Here is a 20,420-nt window from a genome sequence, read left to right on the forward strand (position 1 = left end):
AAGGCACCCGCAAGGTAATATTCAAGGAAGATCCAAGCAACTAAGCTCGGGGATGCCCCGGAAGGCATCCCCTCTTTCGTCTCCAACATTATCGGTAACCTTACTTGGAGCTATATTTTCATTCGTCACATGATATGAGTTTTGCTTGGAGCGTCATTTTATTTTGTTAGGATTTGCTTGCTTCTATTTAGAATAATGTTTTGCATCTTTTATTTCAATAAAAATTTCAAGTATAGCCTTTGCCATGCTTATTTTGCGAGTCTATATGTGGCTGTTTGAAAACAGAAAGTTGCACGCTAGTGCGTGAATTCTTGAAAAAGTCAGAATCTGATAAAAATGTTGAAATGTTTTTCACAATAAGATGTGATAAAATTTCTATAGTGTGGTAATTTTTCAGAATTTTTGGAGTTAAAGAAGTGTTGATATTCTTGCATCCTTTACAGACTGTCCTGTTTTGACAGATTGCTCTTATGTTTGCATTGTTTGCATATGTTTGCGTGTTTAATGATTCTATTTGAGGATGGAAGTATTAAATATGTAGAGGCATTTAGTATGCAATGTTAAATAATAATTTTAGTGATTTGCTATAGTAGAGAATAATAAGGTTTCGCATTGATTTATACTAACTTATCTCACGATTTCTTGTTGAGTTTTGTGTGGATGAAGTTTTTGAGATTTAGAAAAACCATGATATAAAAGGATTTAAGGAGACATAAAAGCTCGAGCTTGGGGATTCCCAAGGCATCCCAAGATAATTATTTAAGAAGTCTCAAGCATCTAAGCTTGGGGATGCCCCGGTAGGCATCCCAGCTTTCTTCAACAATTATCGGTTAGTATTGGTTGAGCCTAAGTTTTTGCTTCTTCACATGATGTGTGCTATTCTTGGAATGTAATTTTGTTTTGTTTATCTTGCTATTTTAATAATATGCTTATATCTAAAAGTTTTTTAAATAAGAGAGAGTCCTCCATTAGCTGCCCATTGACTTAACTACTCGCTTGATCTTCACTTATATCTTTTTGGAGTAGTTTGTCATTTACTCTTGTGCTTCAGTTATATCCTATGAGTAAACTGTTGAATGAACTGAATAACATGAAGTTGAAATTATATGTTCATATCATGCCTAGTGGTAGCTTCGCATTGGGTTTAGAAAGTGAAATCTTTTGAAGATTAACAATCACAATATTGGGCATACAAGCAATTCATGAATGATTAGTATAAGGAAGAGAACTTTCACATACAAATATATTATCTTGGACATCTTCTATGATTGTGAATACCCATTAATTATTTTCAAACTTGAGCAAATTAGTTTAAGTTGGAAAAGGAAGACAATGTAGTGAGTTATGGTTGTGTATATTTTCATAGAAGTTATATTGTTATGGATCGTCCAACATGTGGTGTTTGCCTACGATCTTTTGCTAGCAGGAAATTCGTACTAAGTAGAGATACTACTTGCGCATCCAAAAACCCTTAAACCCAGTTTCTTTCCATGAGTGTCCACCATACCTACCTATGGATTGAATAAGATCCTTCAAGTAAGTTGTCATCGGTGCATAAAGCAATAAAAATTGCTCCTAAATATGTTTGATCTTTTATTTTAAGGGAAAATTGAGCGTTGTACAAACTTGTGATGGCAAAGTAATAAAAGCGACGAACTGCATAATAAAGTTTGCTATCATAAGGGGCAATATAACGTGATGTTCCTTTGCATTAAGAGCTTGGGCATCCAAAAATAAAAAGCACATGACAACATCTGCTTCCCTCTACATAGGGCCTATCTTTTACTTTTCAGTATTTACTTTTATGCAAGGGTCAATAGTATGCATTCTCATTTCAACCTCAATTATCCTCTAGTTGGCAAGCATCATGTGGTGGGGAAAGATCTAGGCACATATGGCCAGACAAATATATTTGATCATGATTTATTATTGTTGACAATTATCTCCATGATAAATGAGTTGGGAGGCAAAACATTAAGCCCCTATCTTTCTCTGTGTTCGATGGATGCCATTTGTTCTAAGAATATGCTTTGAGTACTAGCAATCATGGAAGAATATATGATGATTGATTATGTGGAGCTCTTACTTAGACTCTATTGAATACGTTCAATTGCAATTGTTTGGTGACTAAGAATATAGGTTGTTGAATTTCAAGAGAATTCATTGTTTGAACCTTAACATGTGAATTTGTTGCTACTTTAACATGAGAAGTTTTATGAGAAAGAATTGATGTCATGATACTAGGAAAAGTGATTGAAATTATTCATTGGTCAAACTTATGCACTATGCTACCATTCACACTTCATAAATTATTTCTTCTATCATTTACCTACTCGAGGACAAGTAGAAATTAAGCTTGGGGATGCTGATACGTCTCCAATGTATCTATAATTTATGAAGTATTCATGCCATGTTTACAACAATTTTATATGGTTTTGGTATGATTTGCATGGAACTAACCCGGACCGATGTTGTTTTCAGCAGAACTACCGTGGTGTTGTTTTTGGTGCAGAAATAAAAGTTCTCCAAATGCAACGAAACTTTTTGACGATTTCTTTTTGAACAAAAGAGGCACTAGAAGCTTCATGGGAGGACCAGAAGGTGAAGGAGGTGAGCACAAGACACCTGGGCGCGCCTAGGTGGGTTGTGCCCACCTCGAGGCCCATCTTCGTGTGACTCCAATGCTGAAAAATCTATAAATAGAGAAACCATCAGAAATAACCCTAGATCAGAAGTTCCGCCGCCGCAAGCCTCTGTAGCCACGAAAAACCAATCTAGACCCCGTTCCGGCACCCTGCCGAAGGGGAAAATCATCACCGGTGGCCATCTTCATCATCCCGGCGGCCACCATGATGAGGAGGGAGTAGTCCACCCTCGGGGCTGAGGGTTTGTACTAGTAGTTATGTGTTTAATCTCTCTCTTTCTCTCGTGTTTTTGAGTTGGTACAATCTTGATGTATCACGAGCTTTATTAATATAGTTGGATCATATGGTGTTTTCCCCTCTCTATCTTGTTGTGATGAATTGAGTTTTCCCTTTGAAATTTCGTTTTATCGGATTGAATACTTTTATGGGTTTGAGAGCACTTGATGTATGTCTTGCTATGAATACCCGTGGTAACAATGGGGTATCATATTGATTCACTTGATATGTGTTTTGGCACACAAATCACGGATTCCCGAGGTGACATTGGGGTAATCTATGCATAGTGGTTGATGCACGTTCTCTATTTGTTTCGCCGGTAGAAATCTTGGGGCACTCATTGAGGTTCTTTGTGTTGGATTGAGTATTATGAATCTGAAATTGTTTGATGCATATCGTATAATTAACCCACGGATACTCGCGGTGACATTGGAGTATCTAGGTGACATTAGAGTTGGTTGATGTGTATCATATGGTGTTATTTTAGTACGAACTCTTGGCTAGATCGATCGGAAAGAATAGCTTGGTGTTATTTTAGTACGAACTCTAGGATAGATTGATCGGAAAGAATAGCTTTGAGGTGGTTTCTTACCCTACAAACAATTTCTTCTTATGTTCTCCGCTAGATAAGAACTTTGGAGTTATTCTTCATCGCACGTTGAGGGATGGTTATATGATCCAATTATATTAGCATTGTTGAGAGATTGCACTAGAGAAAGTACGGACCCTAGGCCTCATTTTCAAGCATTGAAATACCATTTGTGCTCCCTTTTATCAATTGCTACCTTGATGTCTTTTATTATTCATATTAAAAAATCAATATCTACTATCATTACTACACTTTTATCACCATCTCTTCGCCAAACTAGTGCACTTATACAATTTACCATTGTATTTCGTGTGTTGGGGACACAAGAGACTTTTTATTATTTGGTTGCAAGATTGTTTGAGAGAGATCATCTTCATCCTACGCCTCCCATGGATTGATAAACCTTAGGTCATCCACTTGAGGAAAAATTGCTACTGTCCTACAAAACTCTGCGCTTGGAGGCCAACACAAGTCTACAAGAACAAGTTGTGTAGTAGACATCAGCAACCCGAAAATGAGGGGGGGTGGCGGGAGATGAAAATCAGGCGCGGCACCAAATCTAGCCTCACCCCCAATTACTTGGTCACCACTACCTCTAGGACAACCACTTCCTCTAGCCTCACCACCGGTATCGGCGGCGACTCATATCTGCGCAAGCGACGGCTGCGGCGGCGGATGCGGCAGCATCACTATCCGGCTGCAGGAGCTGGTGCTCCCCTTCCTGTTGGCCACCGTCGGTTCATCCTTGCCTCAACCATGGCCCCCCCTTCGTCGTCCTCGTCTCTAATGTTGGTATGCAACACCCCCTCTCCCATATGTTAGGTCGGTTGTTAGGATAGATTTCCCCATGCTCAACGGACCCTCGACGTCGACTAGGTTATGGACGCATGATAATCCCCAAGTGCAAGGAATCATCGTAGCAATTTCCAAAGGTGGAAGTGATAAGTATGGAGTGTCGAACCCACAAGAAGCTAAAGGTAAGATCAATATTCTCTCAAGTCCTATCTGTCACTGATACGACTCTACGTACACCGAACGTTTGCTTCCAACTAGAAACGAGAAATAAAACTATGTTGTGGGTATGAAGAAGATAACTTTGCATGATATCGGAGAACTAAAATATAAAAGTAGGTGCTGTTAGTATAAAGTTAGAATATATTACTAAACATTATAAATAGCGAGTGTGGAATAATGATGGATCGGTGTGCGGAATTATCCTAGGCAATTGTTAACAAGATCGGTAACCATTATTGCAATTTCATATGAGGAAGAGGCATAAGCTAACATACTTTCTCTTTGGATCATATGCACTTATGATTGGAACTCTAGAAAGCATCCGCAACTACTAAAGATCATTAAGGTAAATCCCAACCATAGCATTAACACATCAAGTCCCCTTTGTCCCATACGCAACAACCCCCTTACTCGGGTTTATGCTTCTGTCACTCAAGCAACCCACTATAAGCGAATCATGAACGTATTGCAACACCCTACAGCGGGAATCCCTCACGTGTGTGCGGCACGGAAGGCACCATAGGACAGCACCAAAATAAAACATACAACTCAAACCAATCTAGATCAACAATCAACCCATAGGACAAAAGAAATCTACTCAAAACATCATAGGATGGCAACACATCATTGGATCATAATATGTGGCATAAAGCACCATTTTCAAGTAGGGGATTACAACGGGGTGCGGGAGAGTGGACCACGTAAAAGAGATGAGGATGGTGATATTGATGAAGACGATCACCACGGCGATGATTCCCCCGATGGCACTCCGGCACCACCAAGAGAGAGGGGGAGCGGTTCTCCCCTTTGTGCTTCCTCCTCAATGGCCTCCCCCTTAGATGGGGAAAGGTTCTCCCTCTGGTCCTTGGCCTCCATGGCGATGGTGACCCCTCCGGCTTCCTCCTCCATGTCTCCGATGATGTTGACCCCCTCCAGCAGGGTGCCAGAGAGGGCCTAGATTGGTTTTTCGTGGCTATAGAGGCTTACGGCAGTGGAACTCCCAATCTAGATTCTGTTCTGGAGGTTCCGGGATATATAAGAGGTGTTGGCGTCGAGAACAAGTCAGGGGGACCCACGAGGCAGCCATAAGGTCGGGGGCGCGCCCCCACCCTTGTGGTGGCCTCAGGACTCCTCTGATGCAACCCCGGTACTCCGTGGGCTTATTTTGGTCCAAAAATAATCTCCAGAAATTTTCAGGTCAATTGGACTCCGTTTGATATTCCTTTTCTGTGAAACCTAGAAACAAGGAAAAAACAGAAACTGACACTGGGCTCTGGGTTAATAGTTAGTCCCAAAAATCATATAAAATATCATATAAATGCATATAAAACATCCAAGATAGATAATATAATAGCATGAATACTTCATAAATTATAGATACGTTGGAGACGTATCAACATCCCCAAGCTTAATTCCTGCTCGTCCTCGAGTAGGTAAATGATAAAATAAATAATTTATGAAGTGTGAATGCTAGCAAGTGCACAAGTTTGATCAATGATAGTTCCAAACACTTTTTCTAGCATCATTATATATCATAAACAGTAGCTCATCTCATAAAACTCCTCATGATCAAGTAACAAGCTATTCATAAATTAAGGTATAGACAATAAACTTTCTTGAAAACTAACAAACTATGTTCTCAGTCATCAAACAATTGCAATTCATCTTATTTTCAGGAAGGGTCTATGTAAGAGCTTTGATTTAGCAAATTCCACATACTCAACTATCATTTAATCTTTCACAATTGCTAACACTCACGTGATATTTATGGGTTCAAAGTTTTAATCGGACACAGAGAAAGATAGGGGCTTATAGTTTCGCCTCCCAACCCTTTACCTCAAGGGTAATGTCAACAGTAATACTTTATGAAAACCTACAGCCGAGTATATATATATATATATGTATGTATATATATATATATATATATATATATATATATATATATATATATATATATATATATATATATCCGGATCGCTCCAACACATAGTGCTTGCCAAAGGAAAAAGTGTAAAAAGGAAAGGTGACGATCACCATGACTCTTGTATAAAGGTAGAAGGTAAAAGTAAAAGATAGTCCCTTCACGGAGGGAAGCAGAGGTTGTCATGCACTTTTTATGGTTGGATGCACAAAATCTTAATGCAAAAGAACGTCACTTTATATTGCCGCTTGTGATAAAGACCTTTATTATGCAGTCCATCGCTTTTATTTCTTCCATATCACAAGTTCGTATAAAGCTTATTTTCTTCACACTAATAGGTCATACATATTTAGAGAGCAACTTTTATTGCTTGCAACGATGAAAACTTACTTGAAGGATCTTACTCAATCCATAGGTAGGTATGGTGGACTCTCATGGAAAATCTGGTTTAAGGGATTTTTGGAAGCACAAGTAGTATCTCTACTTGGTGCAAAGAATTTGGCTAGCATGAGGGGGAAAGGCAAGCTCAATATGTTGGATGATCCATGAAAATATAACTTCTATTCGGATATAAGAAAACATAACTCATTATGTTGTCTTCCTTGTCCAACGTCAACTTTTTAGCATGTCATATTTTAATGAGTGCTCACAACTACAAAAGATGTCTAAGATAGTATATTTATATGTGAAATCTCTCTTCCTTCAATATTCTTTCACGAATTGTTCAAGTGACCAATGTTGAGTTTGCTAACTTTCAATAAATTTTACCACCTATACTTCTTATAAGTGAAGTCATTACTCTCCATGGGATAAGCATATGAAGCATATATAAATTCAGATTTATGATATTCAATTCATTCAACCATTTGCTCATAGGGTATAAGTGAAGCACGTGAGTAAATGACAAACTACTCCAAAAAGACATGAGTGAAGGACAATGAGTAGTCAAATAATTAATATTCAAATAATTAACTAGCCATGGGAGGACTCTCTCTTATTCAAGATTTCAGATCCAATGATTTTATTCAAACATCAAGTAAAATGAAAATACGCTCCAAGCAAAACACATATCATGTGACGAATAAAAATATAGCTTCGAGTAAGGTATACCGATGGTTTTGAAGATGAAAAAGGGGATGCCTTCCGGGGCATCCCCAAGCTTAGGCGCTTGAGTCTTCCTTGAATATTACATTGGGATGCCTTGGGCATCCCCAAGCTTAGGGTCTTTCCACTCCTTATTCTCCACGTATTGATATCTTAACCAAAACTTGAAAACTTCAATCACACAAAACTTTAACGGAACTTCATGAGATGGGTTAGTATGATAAAGAGTAAATCATTCCCTTTGGTACTGTCAAATACAAGATTCATAATTGTTCTCACACAATGCCTACTGTACCATATCATTTCTACAATTTATATTGAGCAATATAAGCCATAGAAACTAGAAAACAAGCAAATTATGCATTGAAAACAGAATCTGTGAAAAACAGAACAGTCTGTAATGATCTAAATAATAACCATACTTCTGCTACTCCAAAAAGCCTGAATAATTAGGGAAACGTAGAAAATTTGTATATAAATCATGTGTAAAAAATTCATAATTTTATCACTCTCCAGTGAATTTAAACAATTCTGTGACTGGAAGCAAATGTTTCTGTTTTTGCACAGAATCAAGTCAACTATCATCCACACTACCCCAAAGGCTTTACTTGGCACTTTATTGAAACAAAAGCTATAAAACATGATTACTATAGTAGCTTAATCATGTGGACACATAAAAATAGTAGGTATAAGTGTTGGGTTGTCTCCCAACAAGCGCTTTTCTTTAATGCCTTTTTAGCTAGGCATGATGATTTCAATGATGCTCACATAAAAAATAAGAATTGAAACATAATGGGAGCACACGAAGAATATGACTAGCACATTTAAGTCTAACACACTTCCTATGCATAGGGATCTTTTGAGCAAACAATTTATGGGAACAAGAATCAACTAGCATAGGAAGGCAAAACAAGCATGACTTCAAAACTTTCAACATATAGAGAGGAAACTTGATATTATTGCAATTCCTACAAGCATAAATTCCTCCCTCATAATATTTTTCAGTAGCATCATAGATGAATTCAACAATCTAACTATCACACAAAGCATTATTCCCATAATCAATTGGAACCTCTTCCGAAATAGTGGATTCATCACTAAATAAAGTCATGACCTCTCCCAATCCACTTTTTATCAATATTATGAAAAGATTCAACACCCTCCAAAATAGTGGGATAATTACTTCCTAAAGTTGACACTCTTCCAAACCCACTTTTATCAATATATTCATCATAATTAGGAGGCATGCTATCATCAAAATAAATTAGCTCATCAAAACTTGGGGGACTAAAAATATCATATTCATCAAACATAGCATCCCCAAGCTTAATTCCTATGATAGTCTTATTCATACTTCCAAAGGATATAAGTGAAGTTCATAGAGCATTCTACAAATAATATAAATTGACAAATATCGAAGCTCAAAATATATAAGTGAAGAACACGAAGCATTCTATAAAGTCATACTCAAAAGATTTAAGTGAGGCACATGAAGCATTCTATAAATCAATGAAGGACTATCTCATACTAGCATGGAGAAAATAGGAAAAGAAAGGAAAAATAAACTCAAAAGACACATATCATGTGAACAAAACAAAAACCGAGGTATACCGATAATTGTTGAAGAAGAAAGATGGGATGTCGACCGGGGCATCCCAAGCTTAGATTCTTGAGTATCCTTGGAATATTTACTTGGGGTGCCTTGGGCATCCCCAAGCTTGAGCTCTTGCCTCTCCTTGTTCTTCTCATATTGGTAACTCCTCGTTCTTCGAACACTGCATCCACACAAAACTTAACACAAAACTTGATGAGATCCGTTAGTATAATAAAGCAAATCACTACCTTTAGGTACTGTTTTAAACTCATTCCAATTTCATATTAGCATTATATCTACTGTATTCTAACTTCACCATGGTTCATACCCCCTGATACAACCCATAGATTCATCAAAATAATCGAACAACACATAGAAAACAGAATCTGTTAAGAACATGACAGTCTGTAGCAATCTGAATATTTCGTATACTTATGTACCTCCAAAAATTCTGAAAAAATAGGAAAATCTAAACAATTTGCAGGGCACTAATGTGTAAAAATTTCAAGATTTTATCATGCTCCAGTGAATTTAAACAATTCAAACACTACAGCCAAAGTTTATGTTTTTCTGCAGCACACACCAAACAAGCAATTTAAACATTCTAAAACCAAACCTAGGCAAATTATTTTTATAATACAAAGAATATATATAGAGGGATACTTATTTTTGAGAAACTTCCATGAAAAATTCTACATTGTTTCCATGAGCATGAACACAAGTGTTCAAGGCCGACCCTCACTTCTCCAATGCATAACCTTCCAATCACTTATCTTTTTGAAAAAGTTTTTAGGCATATGAGGCAAGTAAAATTTCCTTTTGGTATTTTCATTTTGTAATTTTTTTATTTGTTTCACCCACAACTAAGGAAAAACAAAAGGGAAAACAAAGTCTACTTAGTGAAGAAAGCAAACAAGCATACACAAAAATATCAACCCCACGCTATTGCTCCTCGGCAACGGCGCAAGAAAAGAGCTTGGTAATCCCCAAGTGCAAGGAATCATCGTAGCAATTTCCAAAGGTGGAAGTGATAAGTATGGAGTGTCGAACCCACAAGGAGCTAAAGGTAAGATCAATATTCTCTCAAGTCCTATCTGCCACTGATACGACTCTACGTACACCGAACGTTTGCTTCCAACTACAAACGAGAAATAAAACTACGTTGTGGGTATGAAGAGGATAACTTTGCATGATATCGGAGAACTAAAATATAAAAGTAGGTGCTATTAATATAAAGTTAGAATATATTACTAAATATTATAAATAGTGAGTGTGGAATAATGATGGATCCGTGTGCGGAATTATCCTAGGCAATTGTTAACAAGATCGGTAATCATTATTGCAATTTCATATGAGTGAGAGGCATAAGCTAACATACTTTCTCTTCTTGGATCATATGCACTTATGATTAGAGATCTAGCAAGCATCCGCAAATACTAAAGATTATTAAGGTAAAATCCAACCATAGCATTAACACATCAAGTCCCCTTTGTCCCATACGCAACAACCCCCTTACTCGGGTTTATATTTCTGTCACTCAAGCAACCCACTATAAGCGAATCATGAATGTATTGCAACACCCTACAGCGGGAATCCCTCACGTGTGCGCGGCACGGAAGGCACCATAGGACAGCACCAAAATAAAACATACAACTCAAGCCAATCTAGATCATCAATCAACCCATAGGACAAAAGAAATCATAGGATGGCAACACATCATTGGATCATAATATGTGGCATAAAGCACCATGTTCAAGTAGGGGATTACAGCGGGGTGCAGGAGAGTGGACCGCGTAAAAGAGATGAGGATGGTGATATTGATGAAGACGATCACCACGGCGATGATTCCCCCGATGGCACTCCGGCACCACCAAGAGAGAGGGGGAGCGGTTCTCCCCTTTGTGCTTCCTCCTCAATGGCCTCCCCCTTAGATGGGGAAAGGTTCTCCCTCTGGTCCTTGGCCTCCATGGCGATGGTGACCCCTCCGGCTTCCTCCTCCATGTCTCCGATGATGTTGACCCCCTCCAGCAGGGTGCCAGAGAGGGCCTAGATTGGTTTTTCGTGGCTATAGAGGCTTACGGCGGTGGAACTCCCAATCTAGATTCTGTTCTGGAGGTTTCGGGATATATAAGAGGTGTTGGCGTCGAGAACAAGGCAGGGGGACCCACGAGGCAGCCATAAGGTCGGGGGCGCGCCCCCACCCTTGTGGTGGCCTCGGGACTCCTCTAATGCAACTCTGGTACCCCGTGGGCTTCTTTTTGTCAAAAAATAATCTCCAGAAATTTTCAGGTCAATTGGACTCCGTTTGATATTCCTTTTCTGCAAAACCCAAAAACAAGAAAAAAAACAGAAACTGGCACTGGGCTCTGGGTTAAAAGGTTAGTCTCAAAAATCATATAAAATATCATATAAATGCATATAAAACATCCAAGATAGATAATATAATAGCATGAATACTTCATAAATTATAGATAGTTGGAGACGTATCAACGCACGGATGATGCTGGTAGTTCAGGCGGCGACACTGATTGCTATGATTCAGGAACGGGTCATGTTCATGCACAGGAGAGTTGTTGATCGTGGTGAGAGACATGTTATGTGTTATGCTCCAATGCTTATGCGGGAGCAGGAGAGGATCGCCAATCTGAACTACATCTATAACTGCAACGACACAGAGGCTTTGTGGATGATTCGAATGAAAAGAGCACCATTTGCCAGACTTTCTGAGACCTTCAGGAGCAGGGGGCTGCTACAAGATAGCATCCACACCAGTGTGGAAGAGCAAGTGGCCATGTTCCTCCATGTTGTTGGCCATAACTAGAGGTTCGGGGTTATACACAACACCTTCAGGAGTCCATGGAGACCATCTCAAGGTACTTCAAGCAAGTGATCTATGCTGTCGAGGAGCTCAGAGGAGAGATGATCAAGCCACCAACCAGTCGGACACCTACCAAGATTCGCACTATCCCAAGATGGTATCCATACTTCAATGTGAGCACTGACAGTATGTGCTTCATGGCTTGATATGCTTGTATTGTTCAAGGTGAGCACTAACACAATCTTCATTTGCCATTCCAGGATTGCATTGGGGCAATAGATGGTACTCATGTCACTGCCAGAGTGCATCGGTCACAATCTGCAGCATACAGGGGGAGCACTACACAAGCCAGAATGTGCTTGCTGCTGTTGACTTCGATATGAAGTTCACCTATGTGCTGGCTGGCTGGGAAGGGTCGGCACATGATGCTAACATTCTTAGTGACAGCGTGAGTCGTTCTATGGCATCAACATCCCCAATGGCAAGTCCTACCTAGGGGATGCTGGTTATGCATGTTGGCTAGGTATTCTTCCGCCCTTCAGGAAAACCAGGTACCATCTGACCGAGTTCGCTGGTAGGAACTATCCTAGGACTCCACATGAGTTGTTCAATCTCAGACACTACAACCTTAGAGTTACTGTTGAGAGGGATTTTGGAGCTCTGAAGAGCAGGTTTAAGATCCTAAATCAGAAGCCATTCCACACTTTCCCCACTCAGATCAAGCTTGTTCTTACTTGTTGCATTCTGCATAACTGGATCCTGCAATGGGGTGTTGATGAACTGGTGTCTGAGGAGGAAGATGTGACGGAGGACGATGTTGTCAGCTCTGGTCATGGTGTGAAGGCATTTGACAACGAAGCCTGGAAGAACAAAAGGATGGGTTGGGCACAGGCAATATGGGATAATAGAGGTCAGACAAGGATCTGAAGAAGAAGAAGAGCAAGAGCAGCAACAGAAGAAGAGGAAGAAGCAGCAGCAGCAGCAGGAGAGGAAGAGGAAGAACTACCAGCAGCAGCAGAAGAGGAAGATGGACTTTAGCATCGATGATGAACTTTCCCCTATTCAATCAGATGGTTCTTAATAATCTGTACTGCCATTTGATAGTAGCTTGGATGAACCGTAATTTGTTTCGTAGATAGGAGTGAAACTGTTCAAATCGTGTGTGGTAAGGTCACCACCACTTAGAAGTGGTGACAGCACCTTATGCAGGTTGCAACCAAACAATGAGTCATATATGCGTCTAATGCGAGCCAACCAAACGGTGGGTCAAAATTAATTTCCTAATGCAGCTAACCTATATGCGGGCAACTAAAGTATGCACAGATGGTAGTTTGTAGGCTGTTTTTTTTCAGCCAGACCCATCTAAGAATCACATGCAATGCAACTAAAATCGATACGGGCAACCAAATACGCCCCTAGTGTCTCCGTCTGGAACATGGAAATTTCTCATGGATCTAACAGGTAGTTGCTGTGCAATTCGGGTTCGGGAAAGTTCAGCGGCTAAAATTCCTTAAATTTCGGAAGAAAATCCACATCGATCTCCTAACCAAGTCGCACGCGCATTCTCACGCGGCAGGCATTGCAATTGGTAACCAAATGTTCCCATTAATCCATATGTCAGCCTCGCATCAACCGTCCGTGACTTTTTTTTTTCTGGGCCAATCGGCTGTTCTTGACAATGACACCATCAGTTGACCTGACCTGAGCACCGTGTTGCAAGGTAAGCTCTCAGATATTATCCCTTGCAGACTTGAGTTCTGCTATAAACCTGCCGGCCATTGTCTCTCTCCTTTCTCCTGTTTAAGGTTCTTGATTTGTGGTACAGACTAGAAAGCTTTATCCTGCCATGTCAGGGACCTCTTTCACCGGCGCGCCGGCGTCAGATGCCCCCCTGGCTCCGTACCCGCGGCAGCAGAACTACAGCTTCAACGGGCGCGTCCTGCTTATGGCCGCCTTCCTCCTTTTCGGGCTCACCATCTTCTTCACCCTCATCCGCTTCTTGCTGTACGTGTTAGTGGCGCGGTCTGGCGGCCGCCGTCGCCGCGGCAGCTTCACCGCCGGCATCCTGCGGTCCATCAACTCGTTTGGCGGAACTAGCGGCCGGCGTGGGCTGGACGCCTCCGCGCTCTCCGCGCTGCCGGTCACCGCGTACCGGAAGGAGGGCGCCGCCACCGCCGGGGCTGACTGCGCCGTGTGCCTGTCGGAGCTCGCCGACGGAGAAAAGGTGCGGGAGCTGCCCAACTGCGGGCACTCGTTCCACGTGGAGTGCGTCGACGCATGGCTGCGCTCCAGGACGACCTGCCCTCTCTGCCGCGCCGAGGCTGAGCTGCCCAAGGGGAACGGCAAGGCGGAGGTGGCGGCGCAGTCGTCGTCGTCCTCCCCCTCATCCTCTGCCAGGGAGCCGCCGCAACAGGCGTTGTTCGTTGGAGGAGGAACCTTGATCGTGACCGTGCAAGGTGGCTTCCCGGATACGCAAAGGGGCGTGCGTGGGTCAACATCGGGGTAGGAGGTCAGTCCGGATCTTCCTATTCCTAAATTGCAGCGAAGTTTCGAAGAAGGCTACAGCGACAGATGCATATACTGTAGGTTAGACCGTTGTTCACGGCGTGCACAAGTTGGATACAATCATACAAAACACCTCTGTTTGAGCGAAAGTCACCCATTTGTTTGTTTGTTTGTTGTATTTCGAGGAGAGCATATAAGAAACTCATATGTTGTTAATTTACTTCCTGAAAAGTTTAGAGTAAAATCTGTATAGGGTTGACTAATCCATATACAGAAGAATGGAAAACCCTATTCGCTGCACATTGCTGCAAAATAGTCGGAGCTTTGCACAAGGCGCCCACAAAAGGGCCGGCCAGTTCTCGTTTTCATAAATACAAATTTTTTAGAAATGTTCCAAATTTCAAATTTTATTCAAAATTTCAGAAAATATTCCTTTTTTCCCAAAAATGTTCCAAATTTCTCATAACAATCATGTTTTGGAAAAATCTCAGAAATTTAATTTTTTATTCTCATTACAAAAAAATTCAAAATTTTGAAAAATATTCCCATATTTCCAAAAAAATTATGTTTTCAAATTTTGTTAAAGATTTTTAAAAAATGTTCGTGCTTTCAAAAATTGTTCAAAATTACAAAAATACTCTTGGTTAAAATAAATGTTTGAAAATTCAAAAACAGTTGGCGTATAGAAATGTTCACGTTTCTAAAATTTGTTCCAAAATTCTAAGACATGTTACCGTTTTTCAAAATTGTTCACAAGTTCAAAAAATGTTCATGTTTTCATAAATGTTCACACTTTCAAGATATGTTGTTGTTTACAAACCGTGTTCATGTTTAAAAAAATGATCAGAATTTTCAAAAAATTGTTCACATATTTAAAAAAATTCTAGATTTCAAAAATTGTTCAAAAATACATTTGAAATTTGTTTGTATTTTCAAAAATATTCAGAATTTCATAATTGTTTGCAATTTTCAAAAATAAATTATAAAAAGTAAAAAAAACATTTCAAATCTGAGTTTGCAGTGCGTTCTTAAATGTTTGCACTGGCCATTAGTCACTGGCAGGCACTGGTTCGAGTTGCTAGCTGCACGTGATCATGTCTTTGATGTCGTGAGTTCGATACTTAACCGCGTCACTATTTTTAGATTCTTACTCGTGCGGTAGAAACACAAGTTGTTTTGGTGAGTGCCAATGGGCCCGCCCAGATACGAACTGTTGTGTGTCCCACTTCCAATTTGATGCAATTAGTGTGACATAGGAGCTCCCCGGAATCACCTCACAGAGGGGCGGGGTGGGGATAAAATTGTGGGTTAAATGTTTTTTACCCAAGGACTGTGCTCCCTCCATCCAAATATGTAGGGACCAATAAATTTTTTAAGGTTGTTTTTGCCATTGATAAGAGTAATATAATAGGAGATGTATAATATAAAAGTTATATCATTGGAAACTCTTTTACATATGAATTTGATGCTATACGTTTTGTAAAATGCATCTCACGTATTATTGTTCTAACTGATGTTTAAATGCAACCTCAAAAAATTGGTGTAGGCCACTAGGCACTATATATTTGTATGGAGGGAGTACAATAATTATACGGTAGTTCCTTATAAATATAGAAAGAAGTATATGTACAAGGAGAAACAAAATAAAAATAAAACACAAAAAGCTAACTATATAAAGGGAAAGTAGTAAGTCTATATCCAATTCTAGTTCTAGGCAATATTGTGAGATATTGTGTAGCACTCAGGACTGTTAGAGATATGTGGCAATCCAAATCTAGAGGCAAGATGGATGTTTTCTTTTCATTCTCTGACCGGCAAATTTAAATCTTATTTGAACTTGTGTCTGCATGAGCCAATTTCGAGGGTTACATTCTTGGAAATATTTCCATGTCTCCCCATCTAGATACTCCAACAACCTATAATAATTGATTATCCATAGCAATATGTTTGGGGAGTTGCCGACCAGGCAGTAAAGAGTCATCAAAGATTGAAAAGCAGATTTACTGTTCCAAGAAAGATGTATAGGAGTTTCATCGGTATTTTTTTGACATAGAATGCACTCATAACTATTCATGAAAAAACCCTTCCTCTTAAGTAGACTCTACCATGCATCGACAATCATAAGAAAATTATGCTTTAATCTTCTAGCACATTTCCACAACCATTTAAATAACTGGTGAGCTCCAGAGTTGCCCATAAAAATTGTACATTTGCATGGAAGAATAGGACTTAGATTCCAGGTGTATTCCCAAGTATCCTGATTCTCCGACTAGGGGCTTTGGACAAGCAAATTTTGAATCTCCAAGTACTGGCTATAACCTTGATTGATTAGGGGTGAAATTATGCTGCTAGGTCTCCAAATATTACAACAAGTAGTAAGAGAAGCATTATCATGAATGGCAAAGGAGTGCATTTCAGGGGACTTTTGTGCTAGAGGATGATTAACCCATCTATCATGCCAGAAAAAAACAGAGTGGCATGATGTTGGAGAGCAAGAGGCTACTTCTTTAAAGCTGGGTATAAGCTTCAAATGAGATTTCCACCAGAAGCATCCTTTTAGTTTGCCTTTTTCGTGTGTGTGTGTGTGTGAGAGAGAGAGAGAGGGAGGGGGTATTGTAATATGTTTCCCGAATAAGTTCACTCCACGGAGGACTAGCCTTATTGTAGCACTTATATGAATTTTTAAGAAGATGACTTTGTTATTAGTGATAACACTTGGTACTACTAGTCCTCTCTGAATTTAAGGTGTAGACACTTTGTTCCATGCAATCAGAGCAAGGCCTTTATCATCCATTTCATATATTTCTCCATAGGCAATGTGTAGTTTACTTGTTGATCCGTTCCACCACAACTATTGGCAAAGCTAAAGAACACATATAGAAAGCAGAGGAGAACTCAGATATGATCGGGTGCACTCTGCCATCGTAGGATAGAAAGGTTGACCAGCTAGATAACGTTTTTACACACATTTTCACACACCCATTCAAGTATGTTTTCATAAAAAACTATGATATGCATAGACTTGTCCATGATCTATATTAACATTGGCGTGTAATGCGATGACACAGTCATATATGTTTGACATTGTGTCAGCTGATTTATCTCTCTTTAAATATAAATTACAAAATGATCTAACATCACAACCATGTACTTGCATAAAGGTTTCAAAGAAGCCTCCCGAGCGCTCGCTCGCATGGTCTATTATGGGGCGAAGGACGAACTAATGGAACCCGAGATAAACCACCACCGACAATGGTGTCCCCTCGTTGTTGTCACTGTAGCGGTGGCACCTTGCTAACAAAGTTGTTGGGGCTGGTTAATTCTTCCTAGCAAAATTTTGTACAAGAGGTGGTGGTGCGTCAACCAGGTGTGCAAGCAGTGTTGTCGTTATTAGGAGGCATAAAAGGGGCACCCTGTCATTGAAGGATGAATGTTTGAAACGTTGGTGAGTTATTTTGGGTGGTGTGTGCGAGGTGGCGGCACATATACATGTCTTGCATAGGCGATGACACTAGCATAAGGCATGACAATGGCTGAAGTCTATCGAGGCGCAGAGGCGTGGATGAGGACCAGTGTTGCAAACTAGGAGAGCTATAATGGATCTTGTGGGGGTTCCCTTGGATTAGGAGCTTGCCAACCGGAGGTAGTGTGCCCGGAGGCTGCTCAATGTCGGTATCTACTGCAAGCAGAGCACATGTGGATCCTCCGATAGTTGGCAGGTGCATTGGTCATGGTGTTGACCTAGGTAGTGTCCTTCGTCAGCATCGGCCTATAGGTTGGGCATAATGCCCGAGATGGAGGTTATGCTGGTGGTGCTCAAGCCAAGGTGTACTATATATGCGTCTTGGGGTGTGTCTTGGATGATGTACGTCATATGTGCGCAGTTATGTGGATGGAAGTATCGCTCGACATTTTGTCCATGCAAGTGACTTCAATGTTTGTCGGTGTTGTTTTGTTAGTTGGAGGTCTGAACGAGGAGATCTTGCACCTCTTCCCACTTTAGGATCTTATCTTCGGGTGAAAACCACGACATGGCTTGCCGGATTAGTGATGTGGTGTCCCTCGCGTTGTTATTTAATTGGAAGCATGATTTTGGCAACATAATATTTGGTTAGAGCACCTGGCTTGTGGTCGGGGCATTGGCTGAGAATCGATGGTTGTATCATTAGTGTGTTGTGCCTGCGAGGTTGCAAAAGTTTCGTTGACATGTGGTAAAACTAGTTGGACGTTGACTTTGTTGGAATTTTGCTAGTAGGCCTTTGGCCCAAAGCCCAACTAAAATTCTGAAATTCTCTTGGCCCATTCATGCACACATGTGGGTGGAGTGAGTGAGGCTAAAGTTTAGTCCCACCTCATAAGTTGAGAGAGATTTGCACCTCTTTATAAGGTGAGCTCTTCTACCACTTGTATGAGCATGAGAAGAGGAGACCTACACGCGCGCTTCTCCTCGCTCGCCGCGCTGCGCCGCGGGTTGTGGGATTGAGCTGAGACGAGGATAGAGCTATGCACGTTGTCTATATTAAAATTAATGAGTCATTAATTAATAATTAACGAACGCGTTAATTACTGAACCGTTTCCGATTCTTTTGGATCGTGACGACTCGACGTGGGGTTTACTCCCACGACCTACCTGGCCCGCACTATATAGTTAGGCAGACGTCTACCCTAGCCGCCGCCACTTCGTATGATTTCTCACCACCGTTCCAGATCATTGCGCCGCCAAGCAAGTCTTCTCCATCCCTCCTTTCGGCGTGCAGACAGCAGGCCTCCGGAACCCCGCCTCTCGTGATCCTGTACGGGAGTGGGGCGATCAGGTTTTTGGGGAGCGACTGCTGGCAGCGACGACTTCGCGAACGATGACTTCTTCCCCGACCTCGGCAACCTCATCCTCGACGATATGGGCGACAACGTCAACGCCAGCGGTGCTGCTCCCACTGCACCGTATGTGATTCTATCCTTCCTGTTTGAGATCGTGGTAGAATTCATGTTTCTAGTATGTGCCCTAGATGTGATCTATTCATCTGCTATCCTAGTTCGCATGATTAGTTTAATCTCTACTATTGCTGTCATGATCTATTTCCTATTTATTCGGATTACATCTCGTAGTAATTTGCTCATATTTCCAACAATCCAAAAACCTGATTATAGGCAATTTACTCCGTGTGGTTTTGCTGCGCATCTGAAGCCGCCTGCCTTTAAGGGGGCGCTATATAAGAGGTGGCACACAAGAGCAGTCTACTGGTTTCAGACCATGGGCTGCTATTACGCCACCAAGGGCAAGCCTGAGGGCGATCTTAATCCAGCACAGCTGGAAGCTTTTGAGAAGATCGATACCCTCTTTAAAGGCGCTCTTCTGAGTGTTCTTGATGACTCCATTGTGGATTCCTATATGTCGTTTGACAACGGCAAGGACATGTGGGATGTGCTCGAGGCGAAGTTTGGTGCCTCGGACTCCGGCAGCGAGCTGTATGTCATGGAGCAATTCTATGACTACAAGACGACTGATGAGCGCCCTGTTGTACAGCAGGCTCATGAGATACAATCGCTCGCAAAAGAACTTGAGTACTTCAAGTGTGTGTTGCTGGACAAATTTGTTGCTGGAGGCATCATTGCCAAGCTTCCACCTTCGTGGAACAATTTTGCTACTTCCCTGAAACACAAGAGACAGGAGTTTTCCGTTGCGGATCTCATTGGTACTCTTGATGTTGAAGAGAAGGCGAGAGCAAAGGACACACGTGCTCGAGTTGCTGAGGGAGGTTCTAGTGCCCACATGGTACAGAAGAAGAACTTCCAGCCCAACAAGTTCAAAAACAACAAGAACAAAACTCAGGGCAAAGGCAAGTTTGATACAAAGAACAAGCATCACATTCTACCAACTTCAAGAAGAATTATCATAAGAAGGGGAAGGGACTTTGCCATGTCTGCGGTGATCCTAATCACTGGGCTCCGAAGTG

General features: G+C 41.0%; 2 protein-coding genes across 2 annotated transcripts; both read left to right on the forward strand.

Moving 5' to 3' along the window:
* Positions 1-11,999: 11,999 nt before the first annotated feature.
* LOC109774281 (uncharacterized) lies at positions 12,000-12,888 on the forward strand. The gene is made up of 3 exons (XM_020333005.1): positions 12,000-12,147; positions 12,222-12,375; positions 12,504-12,888. The coding sequence occupies exons 1-3, from the start codon at positions 12,000-12,002 to the stop codon at positions 12,886-12,888; spliced, it is 687 nt and encodes a 228-aa protein (XP_020188594.1).
* A 700-nt stretch (positions 12,889-13,588) lies between these two features.
* LOC109774288 (E3 ubiquitin-protein ligase ATL41) lies at positions 13,589-14,710 on the forward strand. Its single transcript, XM_040403598.3, has one exon. It carries the CDS (start codon positions 13,808-13,810, stop codon positions 14,465-14,467), a length of 660 nt encoding a protein of 219 aa, XP_040259532.1. The 5' UTR covers positions 13,589-13,807; the 3' UTR covers positions 14,468-14,710.
* Positions 14,711-20,420: the final 5,710 nt, after the last annotated feature.

Source organism: Aegilops tauschii, chromosome 3 (genome assembly GCF_002575655.3).
Source record: "Aegilops tauschii subsp. strangulata cultivar AL8/78 chromosome 3, Aet v6.0, whole genome shotgun sequence".
Taxonomy (NCBI): Eukaryota; Viridiplantae; Streptophyta; class Magnoliopsida; order Poales; family Poaceae; genus Aegilops; species Aegilops tauschii.